The 23,277-nt window shown below is 37.2% G+C and overlaps 1 protein-coding gene across 3 annotated transcripts; it reads left to right on the forward strand.

Annotated features, from left to right (window-relative positions):
• Positions 1-349: 349 nt before the first annotated feature.
• On the forward strand, positions 350-22,317 carry LOC133517143 (7-methylguanosine phosphate-specific 5'-nucleotidase). 3 transcript variants are annotated; one of them, XM_061850307.1, is made up of 8 exons: positions 352-914; positions 1,311-1,430; positions 2,766-2,970; positions 11,907-12,066; positions 15,277-15,339; positions 19,603-19,732; positions 19,899-20,111; positions 21,898-22,317. In XM_061850307.1, exons 3-8 carry the CDS (start codon positions 2,775-2,777, stop codon positions 22,015-22,017), a joined length of 882 nt encoding a protein of 293 aa, XP_061706291.1. In that variant the 5' UTR covers positions 352-914; positions 1,311-1,430; positions 2,766-2,774; the 3' UTR covers positions 22,018-22,317. The 3 variants fall into 3 exon arrangements, with proteins under 3 accessions (XP_061706292.1, XP_061706293.1, XP_061706291.1); XM_061850308.1 differs by lacking the exon at positions 1,311-1,430 and having other exon boundaries at positions 350-978; XM_061850309.1 differs by lacking the exon at positions 1,311-1,430 and having other exon boundaries at positions 350-914.
• The last annotated feature ends 960 nt before the right edge of the window (positions 22,318-23,277 follow it).

Consider the following 23,277-nt stretch of genomic DNA (forward strand, 5'->3'; position numbering starts at 1 on the left):
CGCATGCTCTATGCGCATTTTTACACTAAAAAGTTATCAGAGGGCTTACCGCGAACCACGTTCGACGTGTTGCCTCCCTGTCACACTTACGTACGAATTTAAAAGTGCGACAGAGAGGTAACACGTCGAACGTGGTTCACGGTAGGCCCTCAGATCCCCTAGTAGGTACCAAGAGTTTTACTTTGTAAGAATTGTAAGCCCAAACTTTATCAGCTCAATAAAGCCAAAACATAAGGAAACAACTCAAAATTACCACTTGATTACTTTGCTCCACATGTGGATAAAATGCAACTTTATCATTAGTTTTTGAACAATCAAGAGGGCCTTTGCCACTTGTGGGCATAAAAATATATTGTGTGTGATTTTTTTTGATGTTGAGTTTTCGCGGTAAGGCTTCTGTTCGACCGTGTGTAAAGTGGTCCGCCGTATAATATGTAATAAATTATAGCTGTGAAAGCGAGAAAGAGATATTTTGACGGGCATAGGTCAGATAATCTTTTCTATTACCGTATATTTTCCATTTTTTATGCATTTTTTGTTTTTCTTTTTTTAATTTAACAGTATTGTGTGTTTTAATAGTGGGGCCACTTTTACGCTGATATTTTGTTTGACGTTAGTCTTCTAATTTTGACCGAGAAGGTCGCTATCCTGTACGCACGTCTGTTGTAGCTTTTTACGGCTGTTTGCTGTTGTCTGTTGGCAACAGACCATAGAGTAGAGTTGTCAACTTGTCATTGTGACTTTCACTTCACTTGTCAGTGCTGAATACGGTGTCAACCGTGTACTTGATTCAGCTATTTATTTTCTCTAATTATTGTATTCGTCATTTTTTAAATAAAAGTGCAGTTAATTTTTGTAAACATTAGACGATATATTTTACTTAAAGTTTTTAGTGCTTACAATAGCATTTTAAGGTAGTATAATAAAGACCTTGAATTCGGGATTATAATTACTTTGTTACAAGATTTAAATTGTTTTGTGAGTAAAAAACACATTATTTGATGATCAATCCGTAATTTAAATGTAGATAATAAGTAGTAAAGTGTGTCCCCCTTAGCAATCACTAGTAGTTGATTTATAATGGACTTCTAAAACTCATTTGTTTTCACTATTCAACAGTCATAGCTTCAGTTACATCTCAGAAAAACAATTGTTTTCTGTGTTAAAGCTTCTGTGTATCTACCATATGTTGGAAGTTCTCTAGTGATCATTTCCAGATGTCATAGAAAATCTAATTCCCCCTCTGGGCTTGGGTAGGTGTGAATGTAAAATAGTAGACAAATCACATTTAACATTTTGTTACTCATTAGGCGGGTGCCACGCAGAGTCATACGCGCGAGGCAATTTCCTAGCTCACGAACAGGCTAGTGTAGACGTGCTTCGGTCGAGCGCGCGCTTTTTCCTCGCCTGAGCGCGCCGCCTCAACTGAGGCAAGTCTACATAATGACCATAATGATTCATTATCATATCTAGGTCTTAATATAATTATTTTAATGGGAGACCTACATAAATAGGCAAAATGTAGAAATATTTCATCTTAGGGGTGAGATATCCTATAGTGAAAAAATAAATGAATCGAAATTTAAAGTAAAAAATTTAATTAAGGTATGTTGGGATAATACCGGATGCGTCAGAAGACCTTAGGAAATTCTGCCAAATTAGGCTTTATTTCTTAATTTTGACAATGTGCAAGATGCCATGTCATTGCCCCTTGGCCAACAGTGTCCCACTGCTGCTCAGTGATGTTGGATGTGTGCTACTTGCCATTAAAGAGAGCAAGGTGATTTTGGTCACTTTTCTGTCCCGTGACCATTCTGTCTGTGACCGGATGGTCTTCATCCTGCAATTTACGAGTATGTTGTATGTGATTGAATTGTGGTTCTTATTGTGATTCAGTTGATGTAAAATTTTATTTTAAAGGTAAATTTACCCGCTGATGACAAATTCTTTGTTACTTACCATAAAATGAATGTGTCTCTCTGGTTCGAGCCTGGTTAATTCCTTTGTTTATGATCATTAATATAGTTTAAAGTGTAATATCGATAGCTTCTCTCTCTCTCTCTCTCTCTCTCTTTAGCCTGTCTCTACCCTTCGGATGTAGGCCTCCTTCATTCTAATTTGTGGTCTACTTTGAAGATGTTTCTTTCCCATGATCACTACTCGAGAAGTTGTTTACTCCACGAATCGGTCTTTCGTGCTATATGACCAGCCCATTCCCACTTCTTGAATTGGGATTGATAGCTTATTATACTATAAACTAATATGGCAGTGTGCAGTGAAAGGAGAATTAATCTTGAAACGCGTTTACCCATCATTTTGGAGTCAACGGCTGGTAGTCTGCATGCTACTTGTAAAGTCCAGATATTGCTTTATAAGAGCTGATAAAATCACCCTATACTGGCTTGTACTAACCATACAATTTTATTCATATTTAAAGCTCCTAATACCTTGATACTGGCGAACTAGTCCCACAAGACTGAAGCCATAATTTTAAAAGGATGATGATCTTTTCATTGGTACAAAACTGAAACCGTTGATTTTTTAAGGTTGCCAATATTCAGGTCTAAACTACGGTTATTAGTTAATGATTTGCATTATTTTTTTAGAACCGGCACATATTGACATCGAGAATTTTTTTTTCGCGATGTGTCTCAATTAGTCCCAAATTCGTCTGGTATTACCGCAACATACCTAGTTAAGTTTACCGTTAAGTAGGTACTTTAATTTATAAATAACAGTAACATTATTGTTTTTGTTACATACAGTTTTCAAACATGAAGCTACTGGATATAGTTGACATCCCAGAGTTGACGCGGTCAAATGTACATATTAGCAACAAACCTCTGCTAATTGAGAAGATCAACAAACTTATCAGTGGTGGGCACAGGAAGCTGCAGATTGTAACCGATTTTGACCACACTCTCACCCGACACAAGATGGACGATGGGACCGTTGTGCTCACCAGCTTTGGTAATTTTTTAAATTAACATTAAAATAATAAGAATAATAATTGACAATAGTCCCAATGCCTGCTGCGACTGGTTCATGCCGTTCATGGGTGTCTATTGTTGCCTGTGAAAGGGCTCCAGCAGGCATTCTACATGACATTAAAGCTCTCCATGAGGCCCCTACGTTTTGGATCTATATCCCCGCGCAAGCCTATCAAAAGACCGTGATTTATAGGCCCGTGGAATCCAAGGAGATACAAATAGGAATAACAAAGGCAAGTTACACCTTTACTCTCAGCCGTAGAGATAATGTAAGCATAGAGTGCTCACTCCATAGCCATACATTAGTGTTCTTAAGACGATTGTTGGCGCAAAGCCCTTGAGCGTCGGGGCCTCGGAGCGGAGTTAAGCGCTCTGTCCCCGCGCTACCCCTCTCATGACGATCGCATGCAACGACGTTCAAGGAATATGATGCAGCGCAGCGCAGAGGCGCGCGGGTGGCGCTATACTCTGTATCATATTTTGAAGACGTTTGGTTGTTTGTTGTTTGATATGAGTTGAAGATCGTATATTATAGAAATCGATCGAGAAAAAATTATCTAAAAATCACTTTTTTGTATGGGACCCTTAAATATTTATTTTATTCTGTTTTTACTATTTGTTGTTATAGCGGCAACAGAAATACATAATTTGTAGAAATTTCAACTGGCTAACTATTACGGTTCATGAGATACAGCCTGGTGTCAGACGGACGGAAGGACGGACGGACAGCGGAGTCTCAGTAATAGGGTCCCGTTTGACCCTTTGGGTACGGAACCCTAATAAAATATACCCCCATATGCGTATACAACTTTACAAGCCTCAATTAGTTAATTTATGTTGTATTCCTTGCTTACGTCAAACTATCAGATTAAGACAACCATATATTAGGTATTGAATTGAGACTTGTAGTGTGTTTCTAAATAACGCCGTAGTTAATTTATAAACTAAGTATTACATTTGTAGAATTGTTACCTATCACACTCACATTTTTCGAGTAAGGGTCTCCCCAAACCAGTCGACGCGGAGTCGGCTTTCGCAGAGTGTTTTACACCACACTATTCGCATTTAGCCGATCGACCGTCTCCGCGGTTGGACACCTGCGTTTAGCAGTCTCATCCTCCTTGCGGCCGTAGAGACGCCCGATCGCCTGCGACTTGCTATCGCAACAGTTGTAAAGCGACGGTCGGCTCTCCCGTGCTCCGTCCTGCCGTCGAGACGTCAGACAGCACACGTACAGCCGTTGAGTCCGACGAACAGATCGGGTGATCGGCAATAGTAAATCTCATTTTTGGAGACTAGTTGTTAGTAACAACCTGAGTTTGAAATTGAACAGACCTGTAAGATTATTTTCCTTGGTAATTGTTACATATTATATAATAACCTGTGATGATGGATATTTTACGTAGACGGGCATGGAAAAAAAGGCTTACCAGCATTTTTATCGTAGCCTACTTGTTGGAAGAGCTAGAACAGCAGCAAAAGCGGAGGCGACCGTGGGTTGATTCTTTGTGGCAATATAGATTAAGTAAAGGTGAATTTAATTTACGATATCCTCGTTTGAGACTCGATCCAAAAATGTTTTACGATGATGATTGATGGTTTACGATTATTATGGAATGACGGCAACAAAATTTGACTACTTATTGGATTTGCTAAGACGAACGGCTTCCGCCAGCTCTGACCGTCCTTATCGTAGGTACTCGGCCGTGATCGGAGCCGTTCAACTCTTTCCGGCACCGTACGGCGGTATAAGGAGATTTATGAATGCGAACGTGTGCGGTAGGCTGCAAACAGCGTCGTACGAGTGCGAACAGCTTTACGGCAAAACGCCGTTTTCCCGTCGAAAAACGTCGTTTCGCGTGGGCCGAGCCGATTTACGACTTATTCGCTCTTATTGCGTTGACAAAGTTTTTCCGTACGCGATTTGCCGAAACGGCGTCGACTAGTTTGGGGAGACCCTTATTAATATTCATTCTACGAGGGTGGATTGAAAAATTCGAGGCCTGAATATTAAAAACAAAATGAGAGGTTTTTTAATTTATTTTTATTTTTCTACATAGTCCCCGTCGAGTTGAATGCACTTGTTCCATCTGGATTCCAGAGCCATTACACCACTTTTGAAGAAACTTTCCTCGAGACCTTCAAAATAGGCATCCACCTCGGCTTGGACCTCGGCGTTGCTTGAAAATTTCATACCACCCATATGTTTTTTTTAAATTGGGGAACAGATGACAGTCCGATGGTGCTAAATCGGGTGAATGGGGTGGGTGGGGCAATAATTCGAACCCACATTTGGTAATCTCCGCCATCGATTTTAGTGACGTGTGAACACGTGCATTGTGCCGGTGGAAGATAACTTTCTTTGTCAACGTTCCAGGTCTTTTTATCTTCAGAGCCTCGCGTAATCTGCGTAATAACTCGCAATAATAGTCGGAATTTATAGTTTTACCTCTCTGGAGATAGTCAACTATTATTATTCCCTTTGCATCCCAGAAAACAGATGCCTTGGAAAATTGCTTTGGCTTTTTTGGGAGGCGGAGATCCAGGACGAACCCACTGCTTCTCGTCTCGTCCATAGTTACAAATCTGTCCAAAAAGTCTTGAGTATCGGCTTCATACAGGTCTAGACATTCACTTGAATTAATACGGCGAGCGATTTTTTGTTCCACTGAAACGAGCCTCGGGACCCATCTCGCCGACACCTTGGAAAAACCTAATTCGTTGACTATAATATTTTGAGTTCTTTCATAAGAGATGCCTACGATGTCAGCTATTTCCCGCACCTTTAATCGCCGGTCTTTCATTATCATTTCGCATATAATTTCCACATTGTCTGTGTTAGTCACCGTTGTTGGCCTCCCGGGACGAGGGTCATCTGCGATACTATCTCGTCCACGCTTGAATTCAGCTGCCCATTTTTTCACCATCGTATATGATGGACAGGATTGCCCTAATGTACTTTGCATATCATCATAAATTTGCTTCGGTGTTAATCCTTTTTTATGCAGGTATTTAATCACAGCACGCTGCTCTAATTTCTCCATTTTCACGATATCTACCGACACGTATCTTTAAATATGCCGTAAAATTGCTTTTAAATATAGACGCCAATTAAAATTTCGCGGGAAGACATTTGAATAATGACAGTTCAAAATGGCGGCAGAAAAAAAAGTTTTTTTTTAATTGTTAAGTACAATATCTATGCTTAACGTTTGATTTTTGTTATGTGATTTATAGAGTTTCCCGCAATAAAACAATACGACATGCCGTTTTGCGACTATCTTTACTAAAAAGCTCAGTCGATTAAAATTAATTTTGAAATTAAGTAAATCCCGGGAATCATAATGGCCGCTCAGATCCTCAGATATCGATTGTCATCTTGATCGGATGAAAAATTCAGAAATTCAAACTTGCGGCATTTTTTTTTTAATTTTGATCTCAAATTCATAATAAAAGGCCTCTAGGATCCGCAAATATCGATTTTCATCTTGATCAGAGCATAAATTTGGAATGCCAGCTGTTTTTCCAATATTGACCTATTGTCTATGATTTCAGATCAAATTTACATTAATTTTTATCTGACATATTTTTGTGTCGCCTGTTTAAGACATCGCAGGTGCTTTATAAGATGAACGATACAATGTATTAGTTAGTTCAGAGGCTTAATTGCCTTTAAACACGTGCGACAGACGAACAAATAATAATTTAAGCCTGTATATTAATTTAATTTAAAATAAAATAATAAATTATCATAAAAAATATTTCATTTAAAACATGTTCTATATTCTATATTGCATGAAACCGTCTACTTACGTCGGTTTCCATTGTCATGTGTTTTCAAGTGACAACGCGATAGCCAATTACAGCGTCTCATTTTATAATAGACCAATCGTAGTATGGGTGGTTTAAATTGACTAATCATGGTCAAAGGAAATTTCGTCGAAGAAAACAGTGCCACTACCATGAGCTGCCAAAGTAAATTAGGTTTACTTTACTACAGTAGTAAACGGAATAAACGGGCCATATGTCACGTATTTCTGTTTCTTTACGGTCTAATGTACCTAACGTCACTCCAAATGAAGATATCTCTGTCCCTTTCTAAGTATAGTAAAAAACAGAATAAGAATTATATCGTAGAATCGCACGCCTCTAGCGGTTACATAAAGAACTAAAATCGTAAGTAAAGTTAAATTAGGCCAAGCGCGCACTACGATTTTTAGTCGTGCGATAATTTTGTCGCAAAAATGAAACGTATATATATTTATACAGCAGTAATTTATTTATTAACCAAAAATATCATTCCATCAGATCCAGAGCGCAGGCTTCGTCACATTACAAAAGTCATCTGTAGCCCACATCGTCAAAACTAGTTAAAAATAATAATAAAAAGAGAAAACCTAAACCGCAGTGATTTTAAAATTGTAATTTGTCCCATTTCCCCGCGTGCACTGCGTTAATAAAATCGCACCCCGGAGCCCGCGGCGGCGCTCAGTCATTTCGCTCTCCAAGCGTCAACATGTCATCATGTCTGCTTCTCCGATGGGGTCACAAGACGAGACTCTAGATGTTGACCATTTAATTATGGAAATAGAAGGTGGTCGTCCTTATATTTCCATTATTATCCTTTGTGGGATAAGTACTCAGTCTTACAGCGATATATTGAAGACAATTTTTTCTACTCCTCTTAAGGAGCAATAAGGCAAGACAAGTGACTGGTACGAAATCCATGTTGAGAATGAACAAATCATCAACTTTTTCATAGCAGTGCGTGCAGTGAATTTTCAGCGATATATTACAGCGCGATTCTAAAATCGTGTCGCAAAATTGAAATTCGTAGTGCGCGCTTGGCCTTACCTATCGAAATCTAGCAACTGAGGGCCTACCGCGAACACAGAAGTTTTCATATTGCGGGCATCTTACTTTTCCGTGCAATTACTGCTTAATAAGAGTAAAAGAGAAGCACGCATTTTGAAAACTTTGGTGTTCGCAGTAGGCCCTCTGACTTATTTTGGCTGTTGCTATGATATCGGCACCACAAAATTGACAAATGTCATCGAAAAAAACCGTAAAAGTAGTAAGTATAATCAAAAATACATTGATTGGGTAAGATGCGTAAAATTTAAGACAATTTCTTGCTTCGACTTTGATAGGTAAACGAGATGGCGCTGAACAGCTCCATACATTTTGCGGTAACTCCGATTATCTGTTGTATAAGTTGACGTTTGAAAATTCAGTGACCGCAAAACAGTACAGTGCCATCTGTGTTGGATGTCAAACTAAGGGACACGTTTTTTTCTTAAGCGAAGCGTAGACTAGCAAGAACTTGTATGCAATTTACGTTAAATTACCGACTACTAAGGTAACTGCATTCAAAAGTTAGATTAGATACCGCAATGTAACTAATGAAAATTGCATGCAAGTTCCTGCTAATCTAAACCTCGCTTTAGACTTTACCTCCCTATTTCAATCAATACTCTTTGGTATAATATAAAAAAAGAGAGCCCTCTTGAAGCGTTTCATGGGAACTCATTTGACAGCGCCATCTCTGATTTATTTCGAAACTAAGTATGCATGTGTTCGTGAACAGTTACATATGCATCCGTATCCGTAGGGGTACTTCCGTCCTGTTTAGTATAATTATTTAGTACTTGGGAGGTTTACAAGTCATTTTTAGGGTTCCGTAGCCAAATGGCAAAAAACGGAACCCTTATAGATTCGTCATGTCCGTCTGTCTGTCCGATTATGTCACAGCCACTTTTTTCCGAAACTATAAGAGCTATACTGTTCAAACTTGGTAAGTAGATGTATTCTATGAACCGCATTAAGATTTTTACACAAAAATAGAAAAAAAAAACTATAAATTTTGGGGGTTCCCCATACTTAGAACTGAAACTCAAAAAATCTTTTTTGTAAACCCATACGTGTGGGGTATCTATGGATAGGTCTTCAAAAATGATATTAAGGTTTCTAATATTATTTTTTTCTAAACTGAATAGTTTGCGCGAGAGACACTTCCAAAGTGAAAAAATGTGTGGGGGACACACATTCTGTAACTTCTAAAATAACAGAATGAAAAATCGACAAAAAATTTATGATATACATTACCATGCAAACTTCCACCGAAAATTGGTTTGAACGAGATCTAGTAAGTAGTTTTTTTTTTAATACGTCATAAATGTTACGGAACCCTTCATGGGCGAGTCCGACTCGCACTTGGCCGCTTTTTTATTTCATTTCTTGCAAATTATAAAAGATGTTTATTCGCAAGATTCAAACAAACAAATACCTACTTGTAAACTGTCCCAGTAGACCTAACCTAATGATATTATACAGCAAAAAGTTTTAAAGAATAGAATGAATATAACAAAACGTAATAGTAAAGTATATTTATTGCTTTCAATTTGGTTTACAAACATAGTATAAGATGAGGCAAGTAACAAGAAGCTTGAATCCAGCGCTTACACGGCTTCTTCTGACTATGTCCATTTTGCAATAATTATCACATTATTCGTACAGTTTGCTCCAGATATTCTTTTAAATTAATACATATGAGTAATGATGTCATATTAGACCGCATGTCTTTCGAATTATTGAAGATGATTTTCATAGCTAGCCTTCGTATCGCTAGTGTCGACTTTGGTAGATATCTATACTTACCGGCATTTCCTCGTTAAAATTTAATACCTTCAGGTTTTGTAATATTTGGAGTTTTATTTATTTGTATGATTCTTATTCGTGTTTAATTACTTATTTAAAATTAATAGAGAAAGGACAGGTAACTACCCATTACCTCATTTACCTATATATTTAATTTGACCAACAGTTGCTTGGTAACATAACAAATAAAGACAGGTCTAACAGACAAACTATGTATACCTATGCAACCTTCTTCATGTTGTATTCATTATTTAATTTTATAGTAAATAAATATGCAAAATAAATAAATGGGTTGGGATCGAATCCCGGTAAGGGCATTTATTTGTGTGATGAACACAGATATTTGTTCCTGAGTCATGGGTGGTTTTCTATGTATATAAGTATGTATAGCGTCGCCTAGAACCCATAGTACAACCTTTGCTTAATTTGGGGCTAAGTCGATTTGTGTAAGATTGTATAGCCATAAATATTTATTTATTCATAAATAAATTAATACTGTTTAAAATTAATACTGTTGTTGTCAAGACATTATTACACAAATTGGTATAAGTACCTCGGCGGATATTCTCTGATCAGATCAAATCGTGGAAATCCCGAAGAAAGGCCAGGTCAAGCAAGAGCACCCTACACCGGCGTATGAGGGAAGTTATGAAAGTGAAGAAAAGAGAATCGTAGCAAGTTTAAATCCGTGGTCTCTGCCTACACCTCCGGGAAATAGGCGTGATTATATATATATGTATATATGTATGCATGTATACAATATGTACTGTTTCTTGTATTGAGCCTTAATTCTTAAGTAACTTCCACATGCATATGAACGATCTTCTATATGTGCTGGATGCCATCCGGGTATGCATGGATATTTTGTTTTCAATCATACTAAAAGAAAAAACTGATCGTAAGCAATGTCATCTTCGCAAATGTAACTAAATAGGAGAAGCAGGAAATTATGACCGCAAACCTCATACTCAGATTTATTTACCTTTGTATCAAATCAGCCTTTTTCGAGCTACTGATTGATTTCTCCCTAAAATATTTGCTTGAACTTCACGTACTGTTATAGATTATTTTAGGAATAAAGTCAAATGTTGCGATTGTTGTACATAAAATGAACATTCATATATATTTTTTCCATATTTTTTGTTGATCCATTTAGAAGAGTTAACCTCTAGAAAGCAACAGTTTTTCGACAAAAAACGGCGCGTGGCGCCTTAACAAAACACTTGTTATTTTCGTAGTCGATATCTAGCGTCAAATAGCGGACTTATCAGTACCGCTATTTGACACTAGATGTCAAGAGTGTCGCGACTGACGAACTTGACGCTAGATGTCGACTACGAAAATAAATATAAAATTAAAAGATATCCTGCGGCCCCACACTAGGCTATGCCTGTCAGTCCTGTCACGTGGCTTCAGATTCAGTTTGAAAAAAGTAGTTACATAAAGAAGCTAGTTACTGCGGTAACATACAGCCAAAGATAAGGTTAATTAAGAAATAGGTAACATAAGTAAGAGAAAAGTATGTCTAATATGTAATTTAATAATGAAAGAATGCACAAAAAAGTTTGTCAGTGTGTGTGTGTTTGTGTGTGGGCATGGAGTCGCGTATGGAAGGCTACAGAAATTGTTAGCATATAAACGATTAGGTGATAACCTTCAGCAGCATCTCGGTTTGACTGTAGTTAAGACCTTTAAACCAGTTCTGAATTATGAATTTTGCTTCACGAGGAGACTTTTTAGATATGTTGCAGGCCTTTAAAACTGTATTGTAAATATAGGGATGTAGGGAGTTAGGAAAACGGCTTGCGAAAGCGGTTTTTGTGATGGGAGTAGGGATTTTAAAGATTCGCTTACGGATTAAAGCAGGATATTCTTCCGAATTTATAGTTTTTTGATGATGAATATTTTTCATAGATTTCAAGTTTTGCTGTGGTATGTAATGTACTAACACTAATGGATTGTATTATTCGAAATAAAAATATTGAATTGAATAATGCCTGAAGCCCATTGTTAAAAACGTTTTTACAAGTTCGATTCTGCGTACGCCATCCAAATAGTCACACGTAACTACCTATCGGAGAAGATTATCGTAGCAATAATTGTACGCCGACACTGACAGCCTACCGCGAACATCTAAAATTCAAATATGTTATCTGCCTCTATTGCTCAAATGCGTAAGAGCAACAGCAGATAACGAAATTTCGATGTTCGCGGTTGGCCCTCTGGTGCCTCTGGTGTAGATTTTGAACATAATTTCAGGTATGTTTCGGGAATGCCCGTCTATTCCGCAACACTATAAGGATGAAGATACACGGCTTTCAGGCATTTATAAACCTATCGAAGCCGATCCCCACATGACGGTAGAAGAAAAGATTAAGCATATGATTGATTGGTACCATGCGGCTCATGACATACTCAAGTAAGTTGAATATGTGTCGTGTGACATAGCACATATAATCGTGTGCGAATAGGTAATTCGCAACTCGTGTCGATTTAAAACACTCCCTTCGGTCGTGTTTTAATTTATCGCCACTCGTTTCGAATTTCCTATTTTTCGCACTTGTATCGTAATGTACTATTTTCTACTCGTCGATTGTAATGGTTGAATTAAGATTTCTTATATCAAACTATAATTGCGTACTTTTCATCTGTGGGCTCCCACTCAACTATAAGATTCCTTTCGATACGCTGTAGTCAACTATTAAAGAAATTTACCAATTTCGTGCCGCCGTGCTCCCATACCAAAGACTAAACGGGCCCGGGGCGGGGTCGCGCGTTTATGTCTACATTTTTTTTTGAGATAATTACCAATTTTCATTAATGATTTTGGTTTTAGAGTAAAAAAGTATTATTTTAGATGACGTAGAAAAAGTGTATACAATTGTGATATAATCAAGCTTTTCAATTTCGTACCTTACTTACTCGATTGAAAGCTCTCTTGTTATATCACGATTTATTTATTTGTTTATTTATTTAAACTTTATTGCACAAAAGAAAACTTATCGTACAAAAGGCGGACTTAATGCCAAAAGGCATTCTCTACCAGTGAACCTTGTGAAGATTGTGGGCGGTGCTATTAGCTATTACTATTAGGTACTATTAACAAAATAACACAAAAACTTACCTAAGTTTCAACATACATAAACTACAAAATACATATATACATAATACAAATAATACATACAATATATATATATACATATATAAACTATATAAACTAAATAATAGAAACTAGGAATCCTTCATACTAGTATCAAAGAAAGGCCGTACCGATTTCTTAAACGCAAATTTATTTGGGGCATTTTTTATATTAAGGGAAGTGCGTTCCAAAGGCGCGTCGCCTGCACGCCTAACGAGTTTGACATGAAGCCAGTTCGATGAGAGGGTATGGATAAAGACATATTGCCAGAAGAGCGGAGCTGAAGGTCGCGAGAAACGCCGTAAAACTGAAAGAGCGACTTGAGATATACAGGAGAATGTGGATCGTTGAGAACAGAGTATAAAGAACAAAGTATGCGAACACTACGTCGTTGATGGATGGGAAGCCAGCCAAGCTGGGAGCGGAAAGCTGAGATATGATCATATTTGCCGAGGCAGAAAATGAATCGAATACAGTTATTGAGAAGGCGATCCAATTTGTTGAGAAGTTCTTCGGATAGGTCCGGATAACATACATCACCGTAATCAATAATGGGTAAAATAAGAGTATTTATTAAAAGGACTTTAGTCTTAATAGGTTGTTAAGAGAATGAAGAGAGCTCATGACTTTCCGGCTGACCTCTGAAACCTATGCTCTCCACCTCATAACACTATCTATAAAAATGCCGAGGTCTTTAACATTCTGACTGAAATGTATTGGGGTACCGTTGAAGCTTACTGGTGCAATCGAGTCAAGGTCCAGTCAGGCAAGCTGTCGAGAACTACCAATAACAATGGCTTGGCACTTAGACGGGTTGACAAAAAGGCCATACTTCTCGGACCACTGTTGGATTTGCACCAAGTCCAGGTTGAGCTTGTCAATAGAATACGAGACATTAGTCACTTCACACTGGTCGTAAAGCTGCAGATCGTCGGCATACAGATGGTGAGAACAACGAAGACCAGGTGTGATGAAATTAATGACAGTGGAAAAAAGGAGCGGAGATAGAATTCCACCTTGAGGCACGCCAGTCATTTTATAAAATACTATTCTATGGGAGCGCGCGGCACGTGATTTGTAAATTTTTGAAGTGAAAACTTCTTTGGCGGCGCTTTGCACTTTTTGTGAAGGGGAAAAAATGTTAAACTCGCGACAGGTCACGTGACCGACAGATTCGACAGATTGAAAATTCGTAAGACGGACACGTGACCTGATCGAAAAACTGTTACAATATCATCGAAACCAGTAGACCGCCAGCGCGGCGGGATAAAAATCAATTATTAATTGTATTTATAAATAATGAATTTGGTTTAACGATGTCAAATGATCGCAATCGTAGCACTACGAAATACAAAACTACTATTGATGCGGTCTTTATTAGACTTAAATTTAAATAGGGTCGAATCAAAATTGTTCGTTTCTTATTTCAGCTACCATAAACCTATCGTATCAGTTTTAGAGATTGGCGATGATGTTCTAGTAACGATGATGGTGTAAGAGTCGTTGAAATGATGGATGGAAGTTGATTTTTCTGAGAGATAAACAGTTCTGAAGTGTGTTAAACTTAAACTTTTGATGTAATGTTAGTGTACGATAGCGCAATAAATGAATATTGTATTTTACCACATAAATGATAGTACTTTTATACAGATAATTAAAACAATTCGTGCAAAATAATTCCCTAACCATTATCATATCATATCATATAAATATCAAATATGCACAACGTTAATATTCAAGTTTTCACTTCTGCCGGCACTCCCGGAGTGCAACATGTTGTTCTTTTTATAGTACAGTGTATCGAAAAGAATCTTATAGTGGGAGCCCATACACGAAAAGTACCTACGCAATTACTTATAGTTTGGTATCAGAAATCTTAATTCAACCATTACAGTCGACGAGTAGAAAAAAAGGTATGTTCTTCCCGTAACAGCCCGTGATGTCAGTGTATGTATGTATCTTAAAATCTTGTCTGCATGTTACATCTTTTTTAACCGCCATTACAGTTGTAACAATTTAAAACACCTACCTATCCCTTTATTTTTTATCCGTTCCCACATTGTTTTTGAGTTCTGTGTTTAAAGGTGTAATATTTGTATTATGTATTGAAAAAAAAAAGTGTCGTGAATATAACCGATGTTTTCAAACGGCTCTCCGATCATAGGCGATAAGAAAGTAGCGAGGAGTGAGAATGTGGTGAGAATATTATTTACGAGCGATGAACATTGTTTCGCGTACACTAACCTACTACTTGTGTCTCTTGCGCGTGAAAATAGGTGATCGACAATTAGTTTGTCTCCATCGGTCAGACAGCTTCATGGCTGCTCCAACTCCGAATTAGAACGTCTCTTAAATCAGTTAAATATGTTGTAACAGATACGAATACATCACAGATCAATACGATTAGACCAGACCACACCAAACTATTAATTAACTTATTTCACTTATACCTAATTCATTGTACCTATATTTCTCGCATCTCTGTTTCAGAGGAGTCAAGTTGCCGCGAAACGAGCTGGTCGAAAGCGGGATTAAAATGAGAAATTGCTTCAGGTTGGTTTCTTTATTTGAAATTAGTACATTACTTCGGAGGCCGTGAAGTAAGGGATTGCTGGACGAGATTGCGGCCGATAAAGCGAGTCTTGCAATCCCTGTTCCGGCCAAGAATTGTATAGTGCTTTTCTCAAACAATGTAAGCAAATAACTAGTAAGTAATCAAGTAAATAAGTTTGTTTACTTTTTTCCGGTAGCATATAGCTAAGTTGGCTTCCTCTCTTAAATTAGGCGGAGTACAGTCCATAATTTCCCTATCGCTCTCGTCACTTGATGTCTTATATATTTTTGGTAATATAACAATCGGAACGAACGAGAATAAATAAAAATGTAAATTGTCGCTTTTTTTTTTACTTGATATTTGAAAAAGCTATTCGAGTACCATGTTTAACCGCTTATAAATATAGTACTATAGTTTTTTTTTATAATTTTAATGTCGCAAGTATGCTTACAGAGAGAGTGGTCGTTGGCTGTATGTAATATTTCCTTTGTCAGTCTAATCTTAGTGAGCAAATTTAAAAAGTTAGAGCAGCGGACAATAATGTACGTTTCATACTAACTCTCTACATTACTTCTTGGCCTAGGTCAAGAAGTACATTACTTATTGGCCTAGGTCAAGAAGTAATGTAGGGAGCCATAAATTAACAATCAATTCATGTCTTCATTTTGTGACATTAACGCATACATTTCGGAGTATGTTTGAGAATAGTACATTACTTAAGAGGCCGGGACTGTTACTTCAAAAAAGTACGAAAGCACGTTTCTGAACGAACCTTTAGAATTTCAATTTGTTGCAACCAAAATTGAATTATAACCTCAATCTCAATAATCAATCAGAACTCAATAGCAATAGGTACTAAGTACTTGTCGCTAGATATGTGGATAAACTGAACTTATTTATTAAGTGTTGTAGTCTAAACTTTCGAGTTACAGTTAAAATACTAAAAGACAATGCATTTCGGGTTAAAAGATGCTTAGTAAACAAAATATTAAGCATGGAGTACAATGCCCACAATGTTGAAGACTTTTTAGTTTCTGCCAGTTTTTTTTAAATATGCCAAAAACACGTGTTCTGAGAAATTGTGGGCATTTTTTTTGGTTTTCCAATTTATAAAATTGTTATAAGTAACCATTTCGCCTTTGATTTTGCCGGCAGCAAGTTCTGTATAGCCAATTCTGCTTCGGCTCTTTAATTTAGGTGGGGTGCAATCAATCATTTCTTCGTCGGTAACTAATACCTTCGTCTGAACTCATATTGAATTATTTATAACAAAACAAGATTACAAACAACAAAATTAAATGCGATAAAACAGAATTACAGCGAAAAGTTATCAAGTTTCCCGCCAAACCTTTTACAGACACGTTTGAGTAGACATTTTTACCGCTTTTTTTATATTTAGATGAAATATTAATATTTCAATGTTTTTTCAATTTGAATTCAATTTGATAATAATGTGTTATTAGTTATGTTCATGTGGATTTATTATATAAATAAAACTGCACTAAGTACATACCAAATCGTTTATTGTCATGAGTCATGATGCCCGTGCAACAAATTTATGTGGAATGGAAATTAAAAAAGAGGACTTTTCCGGCCTAGGCCTGCAAGATTTGTATGTAATTCCATTAACGACCTCTTGTCCTAGCCGCACCTGAAACGTCATACTTCGCAGCCTAAAGGAACATAACATCAGTATTTCAATATTTTCAATGCATGTTTGAGAATAATATATTTTAGTGTAAGGGCAAAGTCGATTATTAGGTCGAACCATAGTAGTCTCATTCGATATTTAATAACACCATTAGAGTAACAGGAATAGACATATGTATAAACAATAAGGTAAGAGTGAGACAGCGCTTTACAAATAAAAGACACTTCCAATATGTCGTTGTTTCAATAACCATCAAGTCCTTACATGGCGCTGCCTATTAAATGTCCTTACATTAGGACATTTAATCATTGTGTGATGTCCAGTTGTTTATGTCAGATAAATAGGTGTTACTAATAGGTATTCAATGTTGTAATACCTATAAATTGAATACTCCAAGGAAAATTTAAAATTTTGAAATGGTTGATTATTGCAGGAGCTGGTTTATAATTAAACAAAGTTTACACTGTGTATTACCACTAGGTATTTTTTACATTTATTTTTGAATTAAGAAGTGGCTAACCTTGAAAAGTGACTGCACTAAATAATAGGCGTCATGGATCCTGGCCCGATCACGACACGATAATAAGATTTAAGGATTGCACAAATTCATTTACAGTACATATGGCGCTACTTTACCGCACTAGTGCGATAATTAGCACATTACGTAACTATACCGAAAATTAAAAGGGTCATATGTACTGTAAAATGTTGTATGATACATGTGCGAATAGGTAATTCGCAACTCGTGCCGATTTAAAACACTCCCTTCGGTCGTGTTTTAATTTATCCCCACACGTTGCGAATTTCCTACTTTTCGCACTTGTATCGTAATGTACCTACTATTTTAGGTGCTATTTAGTGCCATCAATGAATTTGTGAGGCATAGTTTTCAAGATGTCGTGCTACCATTGTGGTCGGGCGGGGAGTATCGCGGTTCTGGCCCGACCCCACCACTCGAACAAGAAATACAATATCATTAATACACAAATTCATTAGGTATTTTATAATTTGGCGCGACCAACCCCATGAATTTGTTCCGCATAGGGACCACGGTACCATTGTGGCCGGACTCGTACCGAAACCTTAGCCCGACCAAATGCAAAAATTCTTTACTTTTTAGATGCTATTTAGTACCACAAAATCCCATAAACTCGTTCCGTATAGTTTCAAGCGGCACTAAATAGCACCTAAACCTGAAAATAATGAACTTGTTCAATCATTAAATCTTATTATCATGTCGTGGTCGGACCAGGATCCATAATTCAGTACTTAATTGGTACAAAAGTGCTCGCGCAAGAGAAGTGTACCTTGACGTCTCACCTTGAGGGTATTGTTTAGATACTGTTTAGACATTTCAACGTTTCTCTCTACATTACTTACGATGATTATGTTATGACAATATTTTAAAATCATAAATATTGCTAACTCGGGCCACGAATACTAAAGTGATGTTTATTATGAAAGTTTATTAACGTATGTTTGCTATTGAAAATCCTCTATTACTTTAAAGAGGTTCGTTATAATGCCTCTTAAGGTAATAAACTTTCATAATAAAATTAATAAACGTCACTATAGTATGCGTGCCCTGAGTTTTTTAAAAGATAAGATAAGATAATCATTTATTTCATTTCAATCTTAGTTGGTAAATACACAGTGGTCGAGTCCTCCTATTAGGTATGAAGTACCTGTGTCAGGAGACCTCGCTCTTCCAGATTACAGATTTAGATCTACGAAGAGAAGTTTTGATATTAACATTATAATTTGATAATGAATTAACACGTATGTCTGAGTCACACGTATTTTTATAATATACTGTACCCCTAGTGTAACTTTGATCGACATCATAACGTGACGAACGCGTTTGCGTTAAGTCTCATTTTGTATAGGATTTTGAGTTTCCAAAACGTCCCGCTTGGCGCGCTCTTTCGAAATCCAATACAAAATGAGACTAAACGCAAACGCGTACGTCACGTTTGGAAATCGAATTTAGTTACACTAGGGGTACTGATCTGTCTATAATTTTGTACGTTTTATGATGAAAAGTGTCTGTACTTGAAAATTGCGTATTTTAAAACTTTACGCTCAGGGCTTTAAAACTTTTGCTGCCATCCATTGTCCCCAAAACTGACTGCGAGGTTTCGCTAGCGCCGTTCTCGAAGCCGTCTGCCCGGGCCCTATCCCCTTTTCGATATAGCGTAAGGCCCACGGTAAAGCACAAAAATATAAGCATTTGATGCTACAATGTATATTTTCTCAAAAATGGACAGCAAAGTCGACTTTGCCGTTCGCAAAGTGCGTATTTTATGGTCAGTCAATAAAAAGGTAAGAACATTTGCAGTCTCGATTTTAGGATTATTATTATAATGTTGGTAGCGCGACTATTTAGCTGTCTTAAATAGTTTGGCGTATTTTCGGCAGAAAAATACACGTCATACGTACATATTTCTTTTATATTTATCTTGCACAATTTATGAGAAAAGCACTATATATGACTCGGCTGGAAGGCTACTTGCCGGCTTCGGATTCAATTAAACGGACTCCCAGGGTCTTCCGTTTAAAACGAAAGCTACTTCCGAGCCTCGACAATAATGTACTATAATATGGCTCTCAGGCTAGGAGTACAGAAGATGCTGGCGTGGAGCTCGGAGCGCGAGGTGCCGGTGCTGGTGTTCTCGGCCGGACTCGGCGAGAGCGTCGTGGCCGCGCTGCAGGCCTCGCGGCTGCTGCTGCCCAACGTCAAGGTACACTGCTCCGCGCCCAGTGGGCCCCGAACACTGGACACGGTAGTATGGCCGGATATACATATGACTTTGTCTTTGTCAAACACTGGCAGGTGTCCACTGTCTATTCACGCTCTGAGGCGCCCTCTACTCTAACATTTAGTAATAACACATCTTTTTTTCGTAGGTGGTGTCAAATTTCCTCGCGACAGACGAGCACGACGCCATAATTGGCATAAAGGGTGAAGTTATTCACACGTACAACAAGAACGAGACCGCGATCAAGGGCACCGATTACTATGACCTGGTGAAAGAGAGAGACAACGTCATCCTGATGGGGGATAACATCGGCGACGCCGGTATGGCGGAAGGCATGGACCACTGTGACACAGTCATCAAGGTGAGTACATCATCAGGGGCACCGAGGACTGCGAGTTGGTGAAAGAGAAACAAATATAAACTATTGTAGGCATTCCATATCACCAATCACTCTTATTTCATTTTTTTTAACGTTATGTTTTCGTAATTGAGAAACCAATTACAAAAACGAGCCTTTTTAGGGTTCCGTAGCCAAATGGCAAAAGACGGAACCCTTATAGATTCGTCATGTCCGTCTGTCTGTCCGATTATGTTACAGCCACTTTTTTCCGAAACTATAAGAGCTATACTGTTCAAACTTGGTAAGTAGATGTATTCTATGAACCGCATTAAGATTTTTACACAAAAATAGAAAAAAAAAAGAATAAATTTTGGGGGTTCCCCATACTTAGAACTGAAACTCAAAAAATCTTTTTTCATCAAACCCATACGTGTGGGTATCTATGGATAGGTCTTCAAAAATGATATTTAAGTTTCTAGTATCATTTTTTTCTAAACTGAATAGTTTGCGCTAGAGACACTTCCAAAGTGAAAAAATGTGTCCCCCCCCCCCTGTAACTTCTAAAATAACAGAATGAAAAATCTAAAAAAAAATATATGATATACATTACCATGCAAACTTCCACCGAAAATTGGTTTGAACGAGATCAAGTAAGTAGTTTTTTTTAATACGTCATAAATGGTACGGAACCCTTCATGGGCGAGTCCGACTCGCACTTGTTTTTATTCTGTGGCATGATGCGATATCAAAGTGTTCTGTAGGTATTTGGAACTACTAAACTTTTAAACGTTTAAACTTTTTTCTAAATGGGTGGAAAACTATAAGTTAGAAATTACCAAGAAGTAGGTTTACGAGTTGCTATCAAATGTCAGTCCCATTTTTTTCTGTTGTGTTGAATCGGTTTTCATCGATTTTTGACAAGTTTTGAGTCGTTACTCCTACATTTGCTCTTTACATAGAATTATAAGATAAACGGTTATCGGTTCTTCAATCTTTTATTTCCAATCTTATCTGCCGGATTTTGAAATAAATGAACACTTATTTATTTAGGATTTTTTAAAACACTGTCTATAAAAACTCTTTTTTTCGTTACTCGATTGCTGTGAAAGATTTTAAATACGAAATCTATAGGTACATTTGGGTTCGTCTTTGAAGTCTCTAAAAACTGGTCAAATATTTTGATTTTAATTTAAAGACGTTGCTGTTAATATGATAAGCCACAAAAAACATTAGAAAACTAAAGGATTCAGATCGAGGGTCATTGGCGCTAGGGAGCCCCTTAACTTATATAGCATTAGAATCATTTTTACTTTAATTCGGAATCATATCGTTTTTTAAATAAAAAACGCAGTAATATTTACACAACTAGGTATATTTTATAAAGCCAGTGATATATGGAACAGTGCTTTTATAAAACGTTGATCAATATATCCACTTCAAAAATAACGACAACTTTCAAGCAAAAATTCATGTTGTGATTTCCTAGCCCAATCACGAACAATCCTCTCAATTCGCCTAAAACTCTGGGTACGAGTACGTTATTGCATGCTGGCAGACTTCAAACTTTTATGAGTGACGGCTAAAAATACCAGCATAGTGTAGTTTCTTGGCTGTTTTAACAAGAGTAAACGTTTTAAAATCGAATAAAATTACTTAAATTCAATTCCTGAATTTTTAGATATTCAGTGGTCGCAATTCTGGAATTGTAATATCGGAAAATTTGTCCAAGATTCCGAAATTTCGAAATCTCGGAATGCAAGCCCTATGGCTAAAAGCCTATCGGAATGACTTGAATAATTTGTTTCAGGTCGGCTTCCTCGGCCACGGCGCCGACAACCTGCCCAACTACCTCAAACACTTCGACATCGTGCTGGTCGACGAGCACTCGGTCGATCTAGTCAACGCCATTTTGAAACACGTGCTGTGATTTTATTATTTTGTCGAGTAACTAGGAAATGTAATGCTGTATTCTTATTAACAAAGTAGGTTTTTTTTGTTAAAAAAGCATTCCCTAGTCGAAATAGATTATTGTTAAATATTTTTTTCGTGAGTTTTTTGCGGTTACTCCCGTGTGTTCTCCATTTGTTATATTGACATTAATTACCATTGTATTAGAACAAACGGGATTTTTATTTTGTTTTTGTTAAAAATATGTAAGAGATATTTTATTATCAATTGTTTGTGTACAAATGTTGTTCCTCATTATATTAAAAACATTTCGTGTTTATTTAATATTTCTCCATTATGATTGGATAAGCAGTAGCGTCATGCGTGTGTTCGTAACATCCACGATGACGCGCACATTTGTCAAATCTAACCTTTAATAACATGACATTACGAGTAGAGATGCCACGAATAGTGGTTTACTCCGAATACTGAATATTCGGCCCTTCTTTCGGCCGAAGCGCCGAATATTCGGCATAACATGCGTACATTTTGAGTCACATCTATTATGAAAACTAAGATTCACCAAATCGGTATGAAAATGGTATATACCAAGGTCTACGCTGGCGCGCGGCGAACGTCTGAGGAGTCTTTGAGCATGTTGAAAAACCGACACCGAGTGGCTCGGCCAAGGTGCTCGGGCGAGGAATACGCGCGCTCCGCCTCGGCCGAGGCACATCTACATTGGCCGTTTTGTGCGCGAGGAAATTGCCTTGAGCGTATGCTCGCTCGCCTGACTTATTTTATTTATTTTTCTGGTCAAAACTCTTACGTAAAAAAATCTCTAGTGTAAGTTTTTGAAAAAAATACATATTTAAACTAATTTTTTTGTATAAATTTATGCATAAAAAACGTCTCGAAGACAAAAAATATTAGATAGGTACATTATTCCCTGTCCGCGAGCAAATACAGTTAATAAAATTATTTTCACCACACCAACTGGTAAAGGCCCTCTTGATTGTTTTATAAAAAACGAATGAGAAACTTTCATTTTATCCCCATGTGGGGCAAAGTAATCAGACGCAAATTTTGAGTTGTTTCCTTATGTTAGCTGATAAAATTGACTTTTAAATTATGATTTTGAATGATAAATTTTTTATTACGTCATTTGGATTTGATGTTTTTGGTATATCATAGCATTTTCCTCGCGTTGGTGTGGTGAAAATTTTTGTGTTTCACTCAGAGGCAAAGTTAATTTGTTCAACCTTCGTGCCTTGAAACCTTCGTAACGCTCAAGATTTTA

This window comes from Cydia pomonella, chromosome 4 (genome assembly GCF_033807575.1).
Source record: "Cydia pomonella isolate Wapato2018A chromosome 4, ilCydPomo1, whole genome shotgun sequence".
NCBI classification, from domain to species: domain Eukaryota; kingdom Metazoa; phylum Arthropoda; class Insecta; order Lepidoptera; family Tortricidae; genus Cydia; species Cydia pomonella.

Coding starts and splice junctions, on each gene's coding strand:
- LOC133517143 (XM_061850308.1), top strand. CDS start 2,775: ATGAAGCTACTGGATATAGTTGACATCCCAGAGTTGACGCGGTCAAAT. Junction 12,067..15,276: donor GCGGCTCATGACATACTCAA/GTAAGTTGAATA, acceptor TCTCTGTTTCAG/AGGAGTCAAGTTGCCGCGAA. Junction 20,112..21,897: donor ACTGTGACACAGTCATCAAG/GTGAGTACATCA, acceptor AATTTGTTTCAG/GTCGGCTTCCTCGGCCACGG.